At 40.0% G+C, this 20288-nt stretch overlaps 1 protein-coding gene across 4 annotated transcripts in view; it reads left to right on the forward strand.

Moving 5' to 3' along the window:
- Window positions 1-20288, forward strand: part of LOC122091379 — an 83286-nt gene that overhangs the window by 57186 nt on the left and 5812 nt on the right. For 3 of the 4 annotated variants that reach the window (XM_042661278.1, XM_042661279.1, XM_042661277.1), the window contains exon 7: window positions 469-537. The exons of the other annotated variant lie outside the window; for it this stretch is intronic. In XM_042661278.1, coding sequence (XP_042517212.1) covers window positions 469-537 — 69 coding nt within the window. The remainder of the gene's footprint in view (window positions 1-468; window positions 538-20288) is intronic. 4 annotated transcript variants of the gene reach the window in all.

The following is a 20288-nucleotide window of genomic DNA, read 5'->3' on the forward strand; positions in this document are numbered from 1 at the left end:
TTTGATAATTTGATTTTATGTCACATATGTGGATGAAATCATGTGAATCTGAGGTTTGATTCTGAAATTCTCTGCTGAAATGGGTAATTGTAATTAGTCAAATGAAAATAAATTAATAGTGGACTCAGAAAATAGTGAAATTGAGGTGATACCTTCACTGGTGTGAGCTTACGGCATAGAAACAGGTGACTGATGGCCAAAACAGAGGTGATAATCAACAGAGAGGGTGGCAGAATTGATTTCTGCAGAAATTTGGTCAACCGGCGGGAGACCACAGGCCGGTTGGTTGGACCAAATCTCTCCAGTTGGTTGGGATTCCAGAGGCTATATTGGCCTGAGTGTTTGACAGTAATACATATGGTTAAAAATGAACCTATAGGGCCTATTAGGGGGAATTTAGATATTACTATTGAGGGTGAATAAAATTAATTTGATTTTTAATACTTGTATGTAATTTTTGATTTCTAGGAATTTCAAATAACTGTGAGAGAGCTTGTTCTGCACAAGGAGGAGAGATAATTGGTTCTGATTTTCATTGTGAGTGGGTGCCCCTCTATCTTACTTCTTTTGGTGTGTTTATTACTGTTATACATGCATAACTTCTTGTGTTTGTGCACATGCATTTATTTTCTATATTTGCATTTACTTCTACGCACGTGGTATGATGAAAATGATGGTGATGGAAATATGGAAGGTAAGGTAAATGAGATGGGTCACGAGCAGGTGCCCATGTATGCATGTGTGATATGGATGAATTGATTGTACATCATCTAGTATGCTGGCCAGGTATCACAACCCTAAGAGCTACACCCCTTATCCGTAGGGGGTTAAATACGGACTAATCCCGACATATGTGGCTGCCTGATCAGCAGTGCACTTGGTGATGTGATGTGTGATATCAATTGTTGATTTGGATAGGATACGACGTATTGTATGCCTAGTGATTATTTTTATATGGGATTACCATCTAGGGGTTAGTCGGGGGATCGAGGCTCTGACCGGGACCGGCTGGCTCTTGCCTGCAACGAGCTTGTATACCTGAGGCCCAATGTACAGGGTAGGGTATGCCACCTATGTTGCGTAGCACTATACCCATAGGTGATGAGACTTAGTAATGGACTAGGGAATTTGAATAGTTAAATAAATGGACTCATGAGCATCATTCTTATGTGTGGAGCATGCATTGCATATGGATGCGTGTGTTTGCTCTACCCCATCCCTCACTGAGCATTACCAATGCTCACCCCCCTTTCCTTTGATCTATAGATGAGGAGAGCAGTCATCTATAGAATTCTAGTTCTGAGCATGATGCTATGGCTATGGATCAGTTGGCTTGTATACAGGATTTTGATGATTTCAGTCATGGACCTGCATGCGAGAGCGACTATTGTGTTTATAGTGGACAGTGTTTATGAGATCTGATGTTTACAATCATTCTTTTGTGTACATATGGATGGTCATAGAAATCAGTTTTTGGTGGTTCAGACTACAAGTGGGAGACTTGTTATGTTTGACAGGTGGGAGATACATTTTGTGTAATTAACAGATGGGAGAGAGAAGTTAATGATATGACAGGTGGGAGATTCTTTTGTGTATATATTTGGATATATGGATTACTGTATATAACATTTTGGATCATTGTGAATCTAATATCAAGTATCACTTAGATGCATTGGGTGAATATTAACTTTATTTGATTTTAATTATTCGCTGCAAAATTATGTTGATTCCGATTATGTGTCACATGAGGGATGTGGTGTTGTGGACTCTCCTAGAGTTGGATCCTGGGATAAGTAGGCTGATTGGGTACGGTAAGGTATTCAGTGCCAGCATGCCTTTACCATATGAAGGTGTGGCAAGGTAGATGGCATGACAAGAAAGGGGTCCATTGGAGGCTATACTATGTAAGAAGAGTATACAAGGTGTCCTAATGGCGTTTTAGAAACAAGTTAAAGACATTTGGGGGAAGATTTGAGGGCTACATGGATTGATTGAAGCTCACACAAAGAAGAAGGGCTCTTCCAAAGCTTTACCGCTAGCCATTGCTTCCAGCTCCTCTTTCTCCTCCGACAGTGGTTGAGGATGTGACCTAGCTGGACAGAATGGCCCAAGGGTCTTGTATTACCCCTCCAAGCCTCATTTGTTGTGTAGTTGTGTTGGGGGAACATAACTCCATTTTCTGCCTGCTGCTAGGTATCATCGTTTTTTCTGGTTTGGCTTTTTTTTGTCAGAAATAGCTGGTAGTGGATTCTTTGGTTCCATTTGATGGATGTGTTATTTTCTATGATGATTGTATATACTTTTGGATGAAGCCCCATAGTTGTAAGTGGCCTCTTTTGTTTTTCCATCAAATTTCCATGGTTTACTAGTCGCTGACTCGCTGTAACTTTTTTTTAGGTTCTAAGAAAACAATATTTGGGACTTGTGTATCCCCTCTTGGTGTGGATCTCCATTGGTGTTGTTTGAGGAGTATCCTTACATTATGTCTGATCTCACGAAATCTCTTGAAGCTACATTGGGTGGGTTGAGTAGTATTAACCCCAGTTCGATTGTCTTTAACAATCCTAACACCCAGATTTCTCTTGTGAAGTTGGATAGTATCAACTACTTGGATTGGTCACACTCTGTGAAGCTGTCCCTGTGGAGTAGAGGGAAGCTAGGATATATTACTGGGGCTATCAAGGTTCCCATTGTCGCAGATCCAAGGTACCAGAAACGGGAGACTACAAACTGTACTGTTATGACTTGGCTTCTCTTCTCCATGAAACCTGAGATAGGTAGGAAATACATAAGGAAGGAAACTCCAAGGATATTTGGGATAGTGTCTCTAGAACCTATAACAGGGTAGGTGACTCTGTGAAGGTCTACCAACTTCTTCAGCAGGCTCTCTCCATAAAGCAGGGGACTAAGTCCATTTCTGACTACTATAATACTATTATAGGATTCTGGGAGGAGTATAATCATTACTGAGATCTTCATTTGACCAATCCTGATGATGAAGCCAAAGTCTATAGATCTCTTGAAAAAGAGCGGGTTCTGATTCTTCTAGGTGGGCTGAATTCAGAATATGAGTAGATCCGGATACAGATTTTGGGCCGGTCACCCTTACCTACACTTGATGAGATGTGTAGCTACCTCCTGAGTGAGGAAACCAGGAGAGTTGCTATAGATTCTACACTTCACTTGAGCGCTCTGCCCTTTCCTCCACTACTCAGAGAATGGCGTGGAGGCAGCCGAGGTCAAGGGCCATCCCGTGGAGATGATAGGGATAGACGACATTGTGACCATTGTGGGAAACCTGGTGATGCAGCAGCGCTCCGATGGATCGATCCAAGCCTGCTCTAGAACCCAGCCAAGACCCAGATCCAATTTGGGTTCCATGTTACTAATTTGGATTCAAGATTAATAGAATATTCTAGGATTTTATTTTATTTTGAGAATATTTGTTATCTTTTATTTTAGGTTATTTTGGGGTAGCTATTACGTAAGTAGAAATTTTCAATTTTAGTTTTATTGTGTTTCTATTTTATTAGACTTTAACTTAGGAAGCAATTAGGATTCTCTATTTCATTCTTAAGAGTTTTTATTTTGATTTAATATAAGTAAGGCATGTTACCCAAGGAATGAAGTTAGTTGATTAATAAAGAAATAAGTGATTGTGAAACATCCCCCCCATGTGTGGCTGTCTTCTCCCCCACCTTCTTCTTCTTCTTTTTCTTCCTCGCAACCTCTCTTCCCCCCTCTCTCTTATTCTCTCCTATCCTACGAAACTCCTTCCCCCTTCTCTCTCTTATCTCTGCGTTAACTCCCCCTGCCCCCTTCTCTTTCTTCAACCTCTCCCTTCTTCTTTCTTCTTTTCTGTTCTGTATTTTCTGTTTCTTTGAGAATTATTACAGGTCTATTTGAAGTTCAGAAGATCAGCCATCAAGCAGCCTTGAAGAACAGCCAAGAGAGGAAATCGACATCAGCTTTTAGGGTTTGAGGAGTTCGACCTCTAGATCTCACAAACCTGAATTCTAAATCTCTAAGCCCTTTTGAGGACTCATCCTACCACACAAAAAGTGACATTCGACCTGCTGCTTGGGGCCATTGAAGGTCTGTTGAAGATGTTGCTGAAAATCTCCCTAAGATTCTATTTTGGGATCCAGGTTAACCCTCACTATATCTCATCAACCTGCAGCCTGATTCAAGAGCCCTTTTAAGGGTTGTTTAAGAGGCCCAAGAAGAGGACGCAACCAGCCTTTGGGCCTCATCCATGGTCTGGTCTGTGAGATATTGAAAATCTCCAGTTTAGTCTTAATCTTGCCCTAGAGCCAGCGCCTCTGGTTCCTGTCCAGAGGTTGAAGACAACCTCACAATCGTGAGGGATTCAACCCTTTGTTATTCTTCTTCCCAATTTTACCCTTCTCTTCCTCCATAATCCACTTTAAGCCCCATACAAGTCCCCTTCCTAGTTTACCCTTGAACTATAATCTAAATTCCCCATTGTGTCCTCCCTCCTTAACCGACCCATTCAAGCTTAGAAACTTCTGGGTATTTACAAAAAGTGCCCTTCCACCTTATGAACTTGTTTGCCACCCAATCTTAGATCTGAATCAATTAAGTTATTAAGTGTGCCCTCATCCAATCGGGATGGTTGTGGGCCCCTCATTACCTGGCCACACTCGAGAGAGGTGTTGGGTCCTTCATGGTCGTCCTAGTACACGTGGTGGATCTACTGGTGCCCGTAGAGGAGGGGCTACAGCCCGTGCTACTATAACAGAGACTGATACTAGAGGCCCCATATAGATAGATACTAGCTCCTTCTCTAGGGATGACATGTCTCAGCTTGATAACCCGTCTATCTCACAGGATGCCTCAGCTTCTGCAATGCATGTCACCACCTCTGCACCTTCCACAACTCCGACGTGGGTCATCGACTCTGGTGCCATTGACCACATGACTGGTAAGTCCAGATAGCTGATGGTACTTTCTCCACCTCTGGTAAAGGCAGTATTCTCATTACCTCTTCAATTTCACTTGCTTCAATTCTTCATGTCCCTAACCTTACCTTGAACCTATTGTCTGTGAGCACTTTAACTAAAACCTTGAATTGTTGTATCACATTTTTTCCTTCTCATTGCCTTTTTCAGGATTAGGGGATGAAGAGGATTATTGGCATTGGACGTGAGGGCGGCCTATACTATCTTGAACCGCAGTTACCTTTTTTTCCTACACCACAATCCTATGCATGTGGCCATAGTGATGCTAGCTCTATAGACTCTGTGATGCTTTGGCATCAGTGCTTGGGACATCCATCTTTTGTTATTATGAGGAAACAGTTACCTCATTTGTTTACACTTTTTTCTTCTACTCATGTATTTCATTGTGAACCATGTACTTTTGCTAAACATTGTCATTCATGTTATCCCTATCATGGTAAGGGATCTGTTGTTCCTTTTTATATTGTGCATACTGATGTTTGGGGACTTTGTCCCACTATCTTCCTGTTTGGCCATCGATATTTTGTTTCTTTTGTGAATGACTTTTCTCGTTGTACTTAGACCATTCTTATGAAGCATAAGAATGATGTTTATGATGCCTTCAAAAACTTCTATCAAATGGTCCATACCTAGTTTGAAACCAGGATCAAAATTGTCTAGTCTGATAAAGGGGGGAGTATATATATGGTGGTCTACAAGACTTTTTTACTGACAATGGTATTATCCATCAGCTTGCTTGTGTTGATACACCCAATAGAATGGGGTAGCTGAGAGGAAAAATCGTCATTTGTTAGAAGTTGGTAGAAGTCTTTTATTTGGTATGCATGTTCCTAAAACTTTTTGGTCTGAAGCTATTCTTGCTGCGGATTTCCTCATCAATCGCATGCCTACCAAAATTCTTGGGTCTCAAAACCCAATTACACTCTTATCTCCTCAATCTTCTGCTTTCACTCTCTCCCAAAGTGTTTGGTTGTGTTTGTTATGTGCATGTTAACAAATCCTCCCGCAGTAAACTTGATCCCAAGGCTCTAAAATGTCTCTTCCTTGGGTATTCTTCCACCACCAAAGGCTACAAGTGTTATCACCCTTCATCTCGCAGGCAATTTCTTTCCAAAGATGTCACCTTTCTTGAGTCTGTCCTTTACTTTGCACCTCATTAGCATTCTCTTCAGGGGGAGAATGGAAATAAAAGTGAAAAGGCTACTGATGTCATTCCATTTCTTACCTCATTAACTCTTACTCCTTTTTCCTTTTATTAAGATATGTACCACGATATGGGGAATGTAGAAACGCAACCCTAAAAAGATGCAGAAGATAATGGAAAAACAGAACAAACAATGCTCAGAGATTTACGAGGTTCGGCAAGGTTGCCTACTTCCTCGGTGAGATGAGATTCTGCTTTACTATCAATAGAGAATAGGGTTACAGCGCTCGTCCTCACACCTCTCAGTATTGCTTGCATTACAGAGAAAGAAACCCTCGTTACAAATATATAGCGAAAAACCCTAATCCGGAAAGTACACAACTACCTTCAAATAAAAAATTCGAGTGGGGGGCTGCACCCCCTACACCCCTGCTATGCAGTGGGGCCTCTTGCCCCCCTTGCAACCCCCACGGCCCGCTAACCGGTTAGCGGGACTGCTGTCCTGCCTGTCGAGGTGCTGCACCAGTACTTCCTGGATTAAACTATGACAAAGGATTAAAGTATCAGTATCGGTCGCCATATCGGTCGGCCAAAATTAAGATACGTATCGGAGGGTATCATATCGTATCGGAGATACACTAAGATACGCTAAAGATACACATAAATAGATAGGAAACATTTTTTTAAATACTTTTGCATAAAGAATTTGTTAAAAAAAGTTATTGATAACATGTATTATGCATAAACACTAAATTGAGGGTATTGCACTAAGAATTCAAGGTTTGTAGTTGTCCCATAAATGTAAAATCCTTATTCTCAACCTTGATTTCCACTTTAGTTGGAGAAAAATATGGCTGGTGGCAAATTTGGAACAAAAACCCCTAAAAAAATCATGTTTTTTGAAAAATTATCCATCTTGGCCATTATATGACCGTAGTGATACGTACCGATCGATATATACCGATACTCACCGATACGTACTGATCGATACATACCGATACTCACCGATACGTACTGATACATACCATCAATACTCACCGATACGTACTGATACATACCGAAATGTACATTTCACCTCGATTTTATATTTTTCATAAAGTCGTATCGGTGTATATCATATCGATGTGTATCGATGGTGAATTGATGCATATCGGTATGTATCGTAGGATATATATCGATACGAAAGCATTTTAAAAATTTCATGTATCGTATCGGTGTGTATCGTATCGGTCAGCTAAATTTAAGATACGTATCGGAAGGTATCGTATCGGTATCGGAGATACTTTAACCCATGCTGTGACGGAATACAAGGCATCATCCACCAACAGGGAGTGTTCCTATTGTGGATGAGTTTTACTTCCTTGCTCTAGTTTATTTCTTTCTCTAGTTAGAATAGATCTCTACTTCGTAATTAGGATAGACTTCCTATTTTATCTTGCTTGTGGCACATATTGACTATTGAGGGCCCGTTTTGTATCGTTCTAAAAAAATGTTTCTGGAGTTTTTTCGTTCTATTGGAACGAAAAAACGGAATCTTCTGTTTGGTGCACTTATGGTCCGTTTCTGTTTTTTTGGAACAAAAAGTGAAAAAAAAACTGAAAAAACGAGATTGGATTGGAGTTCCGTCTTCCTAGTTTCGTTCCATTTTACAAAAAAAAAAAAAAAATATTCCCGATAAAAATCTGAAATTTTGAAACACCATTTTTTCGTTTAAAAACTGAGTTTTGACACAGAAACTGAAATTTTCGTTTTTGACACGAAACGGCGTTTCTGGAACAGAAATGATACCAAACGGGCCCTTAGTTTCCTAGTTTGATTATACTACTTTGGGTGTTAATAAATATTGATGGTATGGGGGATTGGGAAACACACTCAGCTGCTCCCCTCTTGTAGTCTCTCTTCTCTTCTTCTCTCTCAATCTCTTTTTCTCTTCTCTTACTCTCTCAAGTTACTGGTTACAGATGTTGGGTTTCTTATATGGTATCAGAGCTGTAACCAGTAGCAGTTTTGAGAGTCGTTCCAAGGTCTTTTGCATTTGATGAAACCCTAGTTCTTATAAAAAAGAACTAGGGTTTCCATGAAGATTATTTGTATAAATAACCTATCTGCTGCTAATGCTACTGCTATTGATCCCCATGGTTGCTGATTTCTGCTATTGTTTTCTGTTCTAAGCCTCCATCTGCTGCTGTGAAGCCTGTGATTTATTATTAGTTGCTGGAATATTGCTGTCGACTTGCTGCTCTTATGCCTTCTCTCCTGCGGACTGTTGGGCTGATCCGAAATCTGAGTTGTACGCTGCTTAATATATTTGCTGCTGGGATTTTCTACTTCTTCCAATCGATTTCTACTTGATGTGGTTCCGATTGCTGCTTGCCTACCTTCCAGAATTGATTTTCTGCTGTGATTGCTGCTATCAATTTGGTTCTTCAATCTCCTCCTTTCGTCCTCAGATTTTGTGGGTTGGGTTAATACCCTATGGGGACCCAGTGCCAAATCTGAGACCCAACCATTGTCTGAACTGGAAGCTCCAACTGGGCTTTTAGTTCTGGTTTTTTGTTCTACCGCCAGTAGCAATTTTGGGTGATTTAAGGGCTGTTTCATTGGGCTATTGCCTGGACTTCATAGAGTTACCAGTTGTGATTCTGGATCCAGAATATTGGCTTGATTGGATTTGTGGTGTGGAAGTTCTCCTCATCGCATGCCTTTACTATCTCCACTGGCCTCTGTTGCTTGAAGGTAGAAGATGACCGATTCTACTTCTTCAATTCCTTATCTCCTATTTTATTAAATCTTCTTTTACTTCTCTTTCCCATATTACCCTCCTTTAAGTTAATTCAGCACCATCCCTTATTTTACCTTGCTTCCAAGATTACCCTTTACCCATACATGTTATATCTTTGCAAGTTGTTACTTGAACTTTCAATATTTACATTGCTACCACTCCTACACAGTTTTCAACTTAATTACCATTCTGCCACCCCTCTAAGCTTCCATTTAATTATAGTGGGAGATTGCAAATTATTTTTATGCTCTTGATTATGAGATTATTTGTGCTGCTCATAGTTTGAAATGCTGCTTCTTGGCCATTGTATGTCCACGTGTAATGCTACATGTGGGGGAGATTGGAGTTATCATCTACTCAATTGCAGTTCTTATATTATCTGCTTTATTCTGGTACTTGTTACCTTGGCACCCTGATGTTGTTACTTGCTTACCCCGGCACCCGATGCTACTACTTGCTTATCTCGGCACCTAATGCTGCTACTTGCTTACCTCGGCACCTAATGCTGCTACTTGCTTACCTCGGCACCCTGATGTTGCTACTTGTACCTCGGCACCTGATGATGTACTTACCCCAGCACGCGATGCTGCTACTTAATACTTGGCAACCTGATGCTGCTTCTTGGTCCCCGACAACCTGATGTCTATATATGCTTACCCCCACAACCTGTTGCTACTTCTTACCTACTACCTGCCTTCCTTGGGAAGTGCCTTTGATGCTACTGACTTTATGATGTGGATGATTGGAGTTCTCCCTATGCTCTCTAGCATCTACCACTACTACTCAAGACTGGTGTTATGTTTAATTTTCTATTATTGTTGGTCCAAGTTGGAAGTTTTCTTTTGATATATGTATACTCCAGCTTGAGGGGGAGTGTTAAGATATATACCACGATATGGGGACTGTCGCTATCATGGATGAGTTTTACTTCCTTGCTTTAGTTTATTTCTTTCCCTAGTTAGGATAGATCTCTACTTACTAATTAGGATAGACTTCTTATTTTATCTTTCTTGTGGCACAAGGACTTAGTTTCCTAGTTTGATTGTATTACTTTGGGTGTTAATAAATATTAATGGTAGGGGGGACTGGGAAACACACTCGGCTGCTCCCCTCTTGCAGTCTCTCTTCTCTTCTTCTCTCTCAATCTCTCTCTCTTCTCTTACTCTAGTTATTGGTTACAGATCTTGGGTTTCTTACACCTTTGATATTGGTAAAAATAAAGAGGTGGATGATGTTGCTACTATGGATGAACCTTGTACAGAGAAGGCATATATTATTGTGTACACAAGAAGGACAAAGAAGACTTGCCTAGAGTCCTCTTTGAATCCACATCTTGAGCTTTCCCTTCCTCAGTTAGGTAACATCTCCTCTCCTTATTTGGAGTTGGATCTTCCTATTGTTGTTCGTAAGGGTAAGAGAGCTTGTGCAAATCCAATTGCCCAGTTTGTTTCCTATGATGCTCTCTCTCCTACAGGTGTTGCTTTTACAGCTGCTCTTTCTTCTGCTTCCATTCCCAAAACTATTACCGAGGCTTTGTTAGACCCTAAGTGGAAACAAGCCATGTCTGAGAAAATGATAGCTCTTGAGAAGAACTATACCTAGAAACTAGTTGACCTGTCCAAGGGGAGAATCCCAGTTGGATGCAGATGGGTCTATACGATCAAGTATCGATCAGATGGTGCTATTGAGAGGTACAAGGCAAGATTGGTGGCCAAAGGGTACAATCAGGTGTATGGAATTGATTATCAGGAGACCTTTGCTACTGTGGCCAAACATAACTCTATAAGAGTTCTTCTATCTGTGGCAGCAAACAGAGATTGGCCCTTATATCAGTTAGATGTGAAGAATGCCTTCCTCTATAGATATCTAGAGGAAGTGTATATGCAGCCCCTTCTTAGCTTCAAGTTTCCAGCAGCCGATGATAAGGTGTGTCTCCTAAATGAGGCACTTTATGGTCTGAAGCAGTCACCAAAGGCTTGGTTTGAGAGGTTCAGACAAGCCATTCTGAAAAATGGATATTCTCAAAGTTAAGCAGACCACACTTTATTTACTCGGAGAGGTAATGGCACCATCACAGCACTGATTGTGTATGGTGATGATATTGTGGTGACTGGAGATGACAATGAGGAGATAACTAGGCCGAAAGCTTATTTGGCTAAACAGTTTAAGATCAAGGATCTAGGACACCTGAAATATTTCTTGGGTATTGAAGTGTCAAGGTCTAAGAAGGGAATCAATGTATGCCAGAGAAAATTTGTTTTAGACCTATTAAAGGAAACAAGAATGCTGGGTTGTAAACCGACAAGTTCTCCTATTGAGCAAAATCATAAGCTAGGAGAGGATTGTGGCCCTTCCCTTGGCAGTGCAGAGAAATACCAGAGGCTAATGGGGAAGCTGATTTATCTGTCTTTGACTTGCCCAGACATTTCTTATGCAGTGGGAGTTGTGAGCCAGTTTATGCATGCACCTAAGAGTGGGCACTTGGATGCTGTGTGCCGTATTCTCAGATACTTGAAGTCCTCTTCAGGAAAAGGGCTTTTGTATGCCAGGAACAATCACTTGAGGATTGAAGGATATTCCAACACTGATTGGGCTGGATCCATTTCTGATAGGAGATCTACATCTGGTTATTGCACATTTGTAGGTGGTAGCCTGGTCACATGGAGAAGCAAGAAACAACCGGTTGTTGCTAGATCCAGTGCAGAGGCTGAATACAGAGCAATGGCTCTGCTGTTTGTGAGCTCACTTAACTACGTCGGTTAATTCTCGAGTTTAGGTATGACACTGAAGGACCTATGAGACTCTACTGTAATAACAAAGCAGCAATAAACATTGCTTACAACTCAGTTCAACATGATAGAACAAAGCACATTGAAGTAGATTGATATTTCATCAAGGAGAAGATTGATTCTGGTAATATTTGAACACCCTTTGTGAGGACAGGGGATCAAGTGACAGACATCTTCACCAATGGACTCATTCCTCACCAATTCAGTACCCTCTTATACAAGCTGGGAATGTATAACATTTATTCTCCAGCTTGAGGGGGAGTGTTAGAATATTTGTATTAGGGTATATTAGGAACTATGTTATGTTAAGTTGTTCTTATATGTAATTTCCTTTATTTCCCTTTTTCTCTTTTACCTCTCTTAGGGACGGATGCTTAATTCCCAAAAACATTATTTGAATTTAATTGGGTGAGATGAGCAAAGGAGCTCATTCACGTTTCTCTCTCATTCTCTTCTCTTCTTCTCCCAACATCTCTCTCTCCTCTTCCTTACTCTCTTCTCTCTTCTTCCTTCATCTCTAGGCCTAGTCCTTATTTCTAACTAGACCCTCAAATCTAGATCTCTGGACAACATTTGGAAAGCTATCTAGCCCTCCACTCCCTCCCGGTCCCTACTCCCAAAAAATTCCCACATCATTACTTCTTGGAACCTGCAGGTTAATCTCATCCATCCCACTTGACGGTGCTGGCTCCCCCCCCCCCCTTGTTGTTTTGATAATTGGTCCTTGTGATTGGGCTTTGTAGTTCCCCTTGGGTTGGTTTTTCCTTGTTGGTTTAAGCTTCCCTCCCCCCTCTTCCCCCCTTGTATATTCTTCTCCTCTTGGTAATGAATTATTTTTTCATAAAAAAAAAATAATAATAATAAAAAAAATAAAAAATAGGCGTTCAATTCCTTTACCCAATTAAGGATCATGTATGAAGTAACTTTTCTTTGAAAATCACGCGGCTCCTTCCCCGGTTAGGATAGCTTTGATACCAAATAATGTAATATTAGAATCACAAGTGTTCCTAATCCCAGGTAGGATCTCAAAATCTGGCTGAATAGGGAGAAATTTGAGAACTGACAAACTGTGGGTCAGATGGAGCTGAAACTTGGAGTAGATGAAGGTCTTATATAGGTCAAAAAACCCTGAAAAGATGAGACAATTCTAATGGTTGGATTGAGAGATATGTTGCTGATATGAATTAGGAAACTTTATGGAGTTCTGCAGTAACAGTAGTAGCTACAGGCCTTCAACTGGTCTTTTGATGGAACTTCTGAACTTCAACAAGATTATTTTGATCACTCACTCTCTCACAGCAAGAAAATAAAAGAAAAATAAAGAAAAGAAAGAGAATTTGATAGAGGGGTTGAGAAAGGGAAGAAGAACTAATGAATGGACATCTCACCCCTTGGGTTTTGGGCATCTCACCCTCTCAGGTAATTTCTATCTCAGCCATGAACACTCAAATTCATAAACTGCAATCCTTTTTTTCTTTTATTATTATGATCAATGGGCTTTAAATAGCCTTACAAGACTTGGACGCAAATAAATAACAAACAAATAAAACTAATGGACTGAAATAAGACTTTCTAAATTGTGTCTAACTTGCTAACCAAGCTTAACAAAATTCGAAACTAACAACTGAACATAAATAGGAAACTAGCCTAAATCACGAAAATAGAAACTCCTTTGACAAACAAAATAGGAAACAAACTAGCTCACTAAGAAAATAGAAACTAACTAAAATAAACTAAATAGGAAACTAAAAAAATAGAAACTAATATTTAATATCCTAACAACTGCTGGCAGCATCTTTCCCAAGCCAGCTGTCAATATTGGACCCTAAGGTACTGGTCACCTGAACAGTTCCTGCATGAACAGTAACGAAAGAATGGACTCTTCTATTAGATGGCCAACAACGAGAAAGAACTTTCTTCCAAATGGTGGAGGAGAAGGGGCAGGAGAAGAAAAGATGGTCAGCATCCTCAGTTCTTCACCAACAAAGGCAGTAGACAGGGGAGACCTAAATGTGACGATAGATGAGGAAAACGGCATTGGGAGGCAGTAGGTTAGAGCCCTCCAGGCTGTAAAGTTGTGGCAGGGAATGTGGCCTTTAAACCAGAGGACTTTTTGCCAAAAGGCGGTATGGGCTCTAGACCTAACAAAGTTCCAGGTAGAGGAGAAGCTGACATCTTGGAAGGAGAAGGATTCCAGAGAATGGTACCCTCCCTCTTTATGGCTAGAGAGAAGAGGAAGAGAGGTCTAGTTGCTACCTAGTGAAGGGGGAAGGGGAGAGGGGGCCCATCCATCATTAAGGAGGACGGAGGAGACGGAAGCCATCATGTCCAATCCCGAGGAGTAAACAGTCATGGGACTGAGGAGATGGAGGACTCCCCAAGGGTGCCAGGGGTCCAGCTATAGAGAAGTAGATTGGGAAGTAGATGATAGCCTCTAATGCCAGAGGTCTGAAGCTAAGGATGCCTTGCCAGACCCAAGAGGAGTCTGGACCCAGAACAGTGGACCAAATAGAGTTCAATTTCAGGTGATAGGAGTAAACCCAGGAGACCCAGATGCTGTTCTATTTTGATGCAATTCTACCTACCAGCTTGAGGATACCCGCCGAGTTCATATCCTTGGTACGCCTAAGGCTAAGACCACCTTCGGCTTTAGGGAGGCAGACAGAGCTTCAACTGGAGGGGCGGAGGAACTTGGTGGAGCCGGATCCTTTCCAAAGAAATGAGCTAATGAGAGACTCAATAGCTTTGATGGTTGAGGGAGGGAGGACAAAGATTCCAGACCAATAAAGGTACATAGATTGGAGTACGGATCTGGAGTACGGACTTCAGGTTTTATTCCTCTCTGCTTTGGAAAGATTCTATCTGGGCTGTTTCCTCCTATGCAAATGCTTCATGGGGTTTGGCATTCTATCATATCCCTGCATGCTGTTGCCCTTTCCGTCATTCTTTCTTCTATTGGGGATGGTCTCTCCATCTCCCTTTGGCTTGATAACTTGGAACCATCTGGTATTCTCCTCCCCTTAGTGGGCGGTAGAACAGTTTATTCTTTTGGGCTATATAGAGACTCTCATGTGGCCACCATCATTTCTAATGAGTTTTAGTCCCCCCTCCCCTCCTCCCCCCTCCTAGATATCTGGTCCTCCGTGTAACGCACCCAAAACCACCATAGCGGTTTAGGGACTAACGGTCCACAGGATCTGGGTTAAAGGCCATGAACTGGAATGAAACCATAAGCACACACATCAGCAATGTGAAATAAAGTGGTTTACTAAATAGCATTATTACAACCATTTCAAATTGAAATCCAAATCTGAAATTTAACATCTCCTGAATAATCTCCAAATAAAGTGATAATGCTCAACTAAAGTTGAAATCTAAATGTCTTCATTGTCATCATGGTCATCCTCCAAATACTCTCCTCCATAGGTTTGTCCATAATTGTCTAAAAGTGTTAATGATGTAAGCTTTGGGAAAGCTTAGCAAGTAAGTCTGACAACAACACAAAGCCTAAAATAGTGGCATGCATAACCAAGCAAAAGACAGGCATATATCATAGTATAACAACGAAGCTCATTATCATAGTCATGCTAATGATAAATTGCACAAAACGACAACGAATAAAAGATGATGAAATAATGAAATAAATAACACTCTCCCTAGAATAGCTAGTGATAGGTCATGGTCACCGAACACCCTCATGGTCTGTGGATGGCACTCATGACAACATGTCAGTCCCCCATTCCCACTCACTGCCTCCACTTTGCGTACAAAGGTCATGTAGAAACCAGTGACACTAATGTGAACAATGACAAAACATACCCCCAGATGGTTTTGCATGGCATGCCCCCCCCCCCAATAGAATAACCATTAGGCATAGAATCCCATACGGCCTCTCAACAATGAAAGAAGGAAAATGAACAAACAAGATCAGAAACTAGGGTTTGCAACTCCCTACATCCACCCTAACCACTATATACATATATAAAAGATCGATTCTGATTTCTAATTTTCATTACACATTAATACAATTTACAACGAGAATATGGAAGATTAATACAGAACCTTCACACAAATCTCAATTTTCCCAATTAGATCATTGGAACGTATTTTTGAAATAAAGCAAGTAAAAATGGAATAGATGCACATACAATGCATGAGGTGATAATCATGGAATGCACTCATTACATTCGTCCAAACAATTACAAGCATGATAGTTTAATTATCTTATTACATGCTTCATTAAAAACAAGGTTGCACACACATATCTAATTAAATGGCGAAGTACTAAAAGTAGCTTCTCAAACCCTCATGTTGGGAATATGCCCAAACTCCTATATATGTTTTGGTAATAACAAACAAACAAGTAGCTTTAACCTTGATTGCTAAGTGTTGCCTAGCATAAGAAGATATCTCAAAGCTACGTATATTTGGAGACTTCAAGTCAAGACACAAAGACCAAGACATGGAAGCACAATCAAGAAGTATAGAAAATGGAATGCTAAGAGTGGGAGCGTCAAGTGATGATGAAGATTCCAAGTGTCAAGTCAAGATGAAGATTTCTAGGATAGCTTAGACTCTTCAATTGTAACTTGTACACTCTATATGTATATGTGCAAGCACACCATACATTGCATATCATCATACTAGAATGACCTTAGGACATTCCTTTGACCAACTATGGAAGTCCTTAGGTGGTGTTGAACATATTAGGAAACATACGTTCATGTGATATTATGTGAAAATCACGACGACTTGACTCAAGGATATTTTGGGTATTCCAGATGTCAGTATCACGAGATGAACCCCGCATGAAAGTTGTAGGAAATCAAGTCACGATTCCAACGCAATTTGAATCAAGTCAATCCGAAATCAGACCGAAAAGATATGGCCAAAAGACTGACGACTGGTCAATATGACAAAAGTCTGTCAAAGCTGGACAGAGCCTACGGGCGGTCAACCAGCTGGAAGCCCTGGTCGACCGGCACTGTCCAAGATCGACTGGATGAAACTCCTGGTTGATTGGTGCATGCCTGGAAGTGCCCCAATGGCTATATTTTGCCTCAACAGCTACTGGCGATTGACCGACTACCGATGACGGGCGACCGTGGACCCAAAATATGACTGTTAGAGCCTAATTTTCTGCTTAAAATGATCACCTAACCTCACCTATAAATACCTAAGATGCTCTTAATTAATAATGAATTAATCCTAAGCATAAGAGCATTCTTTAAGAGCATTCAAAGTCAAAAAGGTATTCATTATTGCTTGAGCAATTTGGTCTTCATTACATCACAAAGAAAAGCTCAAGTGTCCATCAAAAGTCTTCCATATTCTCACTGTGCAAGTCAAAGACCTAGTGAAGAGTTTTATAAGGTGCATCTATTCTATTATTGCATTCATCATTTGTCCCACACCAAATGTAACCTCTTTATATCACTATTTCTATTTTTCTGTTTTACATTAAGTCCTAGACTGTAATTAGGCTTGTGTAAGGATTCTCTTATCCTTAAAAGAGTGTAAGGTGTCTCTCTACCTTAAAGGAGATTGTAAGGTGCCTCTCTACTTGTAAAGAAGATTTGTACGAATACTCTTATCCTTAAAAGATTGTAAAGGTTTTCCTTCCTACCTACTGTACTGAAAGGAAAGAACTAGTGGAATACCTTACAAGAGGATCTTGTAGGGAGTAGATTAGACTTAGGTTGAGTCGAACCACTATATAATTCTTGGTGTTGTGTGATTGTGAGAATTTTATTTCATTCCGCATTTCTTTTGTTTACAATCACACTTGGGATAATAATTTTTAAAAATTGAATTTCCACTAGTATAACCTATTCACCCCCCTCTAGGTTATTTCACCTCATGTGTGGACATAATGAGTTAAATATGTAGTGAAGTAGACTGTAGACATGTTTAAAAAGTATTTAAAAACACAATAACATGTAAAATTTACTATTTTGGTGAAAAGTAAGAAAAGCATGTAAAATTATATCCAAAGCAATGCACAATTGTTGGATCTACTCACCGATAGCTTAAAAGTAAGCTAGATTCGATTTGAGGTGAAAACAGAATTTTTCTAAAAAAATTGCTGGTTTATTGGAGATTGAAGAAGCTCCTAAGTTCTATATCTAGATGAGGAAGATGAGCTTTGAATGTTGCAAAGGATCCCCCCTCTCTATCTTCTTCTTCTTTTTCTCCCAAGCTTGGACTAATTTTCTCTTGTTCCCCCTTTCAAACTATTTTGCAAATTGATGCTCCAATAATGAGTTTTAATTATATAAAGAAGCTAGCCCAAAAAGGAGGTGGAGGCCCCTTCTCCTTTTGGGACTCTTAAGTGCCTTCTAATCTAACCTTCCATTAGAGATATATGTGTAGAGTTAGATTATACTTAGTTAAGATGCGTAGTTGGATTAGATTAGTTATTAGTCTATTAGAATTAAATAATAATAAAAGAGGATAAAAAGGTGAAGTTCGGATAAGCATAGAAGTCCCTTTCCCTTTTTTTTTTTTTCCTCCCATTCAGCCTTTTTGGCCTACCTATCTCATCCAACCATAAAGGGGACGATTTTTTTTGGATTGGGGCTGTAGTTGCACATCCATGGTGTGCGGGTAGGTTTAGGTTGGTTTGGTTCAAGGCGAAGGTTCAAAATATCGGGTTTCGACCTAGTTCCGACCCTTGGGGAGACCAAAATTTCGGTGGAAATCTAGGAAATTTCGACGAAACCAGGGAAATTTTCCCAGTGGTGGAAATTTTGGTTTCGACCCCCAAAATGTGTTTTTTTGCCTATTTTTTGTATACGTCCTATTTTAGACATTTCTAACCCATTCACATAATTAGTTTCATGGAAACAATACCTAAAGTAATACTTGTGGTGTTGACCAAAGTTTGCTAACGTACATTAACTCATTGACTAAAATTATACTACATAAGTACATATATAAGTTACTAACTAAAAATGTGAAATACATTATTAAAAGTTTAAAGCAAACAAGACATAATGTAAAGGATCTAAAATAAATAATAATATTACATAATTGTGAGTTATCTCTCAAGTCTCAAGTCTCAACAATCAACAGTCAACACTTAATAATTAATTTCAAGTAGAGTGTTTAGGCGGGTCCACGAGCTGCATACCACTGCAGATGTCGTAGCCGCTCCTCTAAATGCACCACATATGAGTCCCAATTGTTTTGGTAGTCTGTCACTGCCCTTCTATACGATGCATCATTAGCATCAGCTAGGTATCCCAACCTAGGGAGTATAGTTGTCATGGCATCATGGCGACCGATGGCGGTGGAGGGGTGGTTAATCGATTTGGCGGTGAATCGCCTGCTATGGCATTGCCATGGCAATCAAATCGCCCATGTGTCATTTTTTATACCCTTATTTTCTAAAGTTATTTTGTACGTTATAATATATATCCTATGACGTAAAAAGTCAATCAACATTAGGCAACATCAGGTCATAAAAAATCAACATAGTCACACTTCCAACAAGTCGAAGATTACTTAAATCTGAGTTGTTATGACAAAGTTATGTTGCGGTCAAACTTATTTTAAAGTGCGCCAATGCTGTTAAATCGCCTGAATGGAAATAATTTTATGGACATCAAAACAAAAGATTATTTTACCGAACTTTTGGTTTTTAGCAATGTTCTACCATGATAAAATTTATAAAATTTTCAGAATTGAGAAAAACCTTAACATTTGAAAGTTGAAAATCGCCCTACAACCAAAAAACCAGTTTTGTTTTTGGACCGGATTGACTTTTTATCCTTTTGGAATTTGATTTTAAACTATTTTTATTGGATTTAAATAGAGGGTAATTGCTTATTTATGAATAATATCTTAAGTAAATGAAATAAAAAAATATAAAATCATTTACAAACAAAATGGTATTTGGCATAAATAAGTGCAAAAAGTATAAGGTGACATACAGTGCAATAAGGTGATAGTCACCCAGGCCCTAGGCAAACCTCTTGGACGCCAAGGTGCCGACGCCTTGACAACTATGCTAGGGAATGGCTCAGTCATAGTGATAGGATGTGGATGTGGCAGACAAGGTTTGGATGGACACCCAAAGATGACCATACTGTTCAAATGAAGTAGAAGATCCACCATACTGTCTATACCCACCACCATATCCAAATGAACCGGTGCTCTCCAATGATGGTACACGAGGTTTGGGGAAGATGGGATTTACCTTTTTAGTCCAAACTTCCTTCCTTAGGTAGATTTGCTAAGAATGTGCAAGATTCAAGCTTAAAATGAAGATTTGATGGCACAAGAGCAAAATCTTGAGTGTTTTCCCCAGTTCACCACTTCATAGAGAAGAAATAGGGGGAAAGGGTCAAAATTTGAAATAAGAAGGCTTGGTTTACCACTTAAGAAGGTTTTATAAAAGTTGATCCATTGGTCCACTCGAAAATTCCCACATTTTGGTCAAAATGTGGGAATTTTGGCCGATATTGGTTGAAACCAGTGACTTTTAAAGTCGCATGGTATTTGGTATCGGAGTCCTAGGATACCGTGGAAATGTGGGAAATTTCGACGGTATCAATGGAAACCTTGAACCATGTTCAAGGCTGGTTCGA

Source organism: Macadamia integrifolia, chromosome 10 (genome assembly GCF_013358625.1).
Source record: "Macadamia integrifolia cultivar HAES 741 chromosome 10, SCU_Mint_v3, whole genome shotgun sequence".
Lineage (NCBI taxonomy): Eukaryota > Viridiplantae > Streptophyta > Magnoliopsida > Proteales > Proteaceae > Macadamia > Macadamia integrifolia.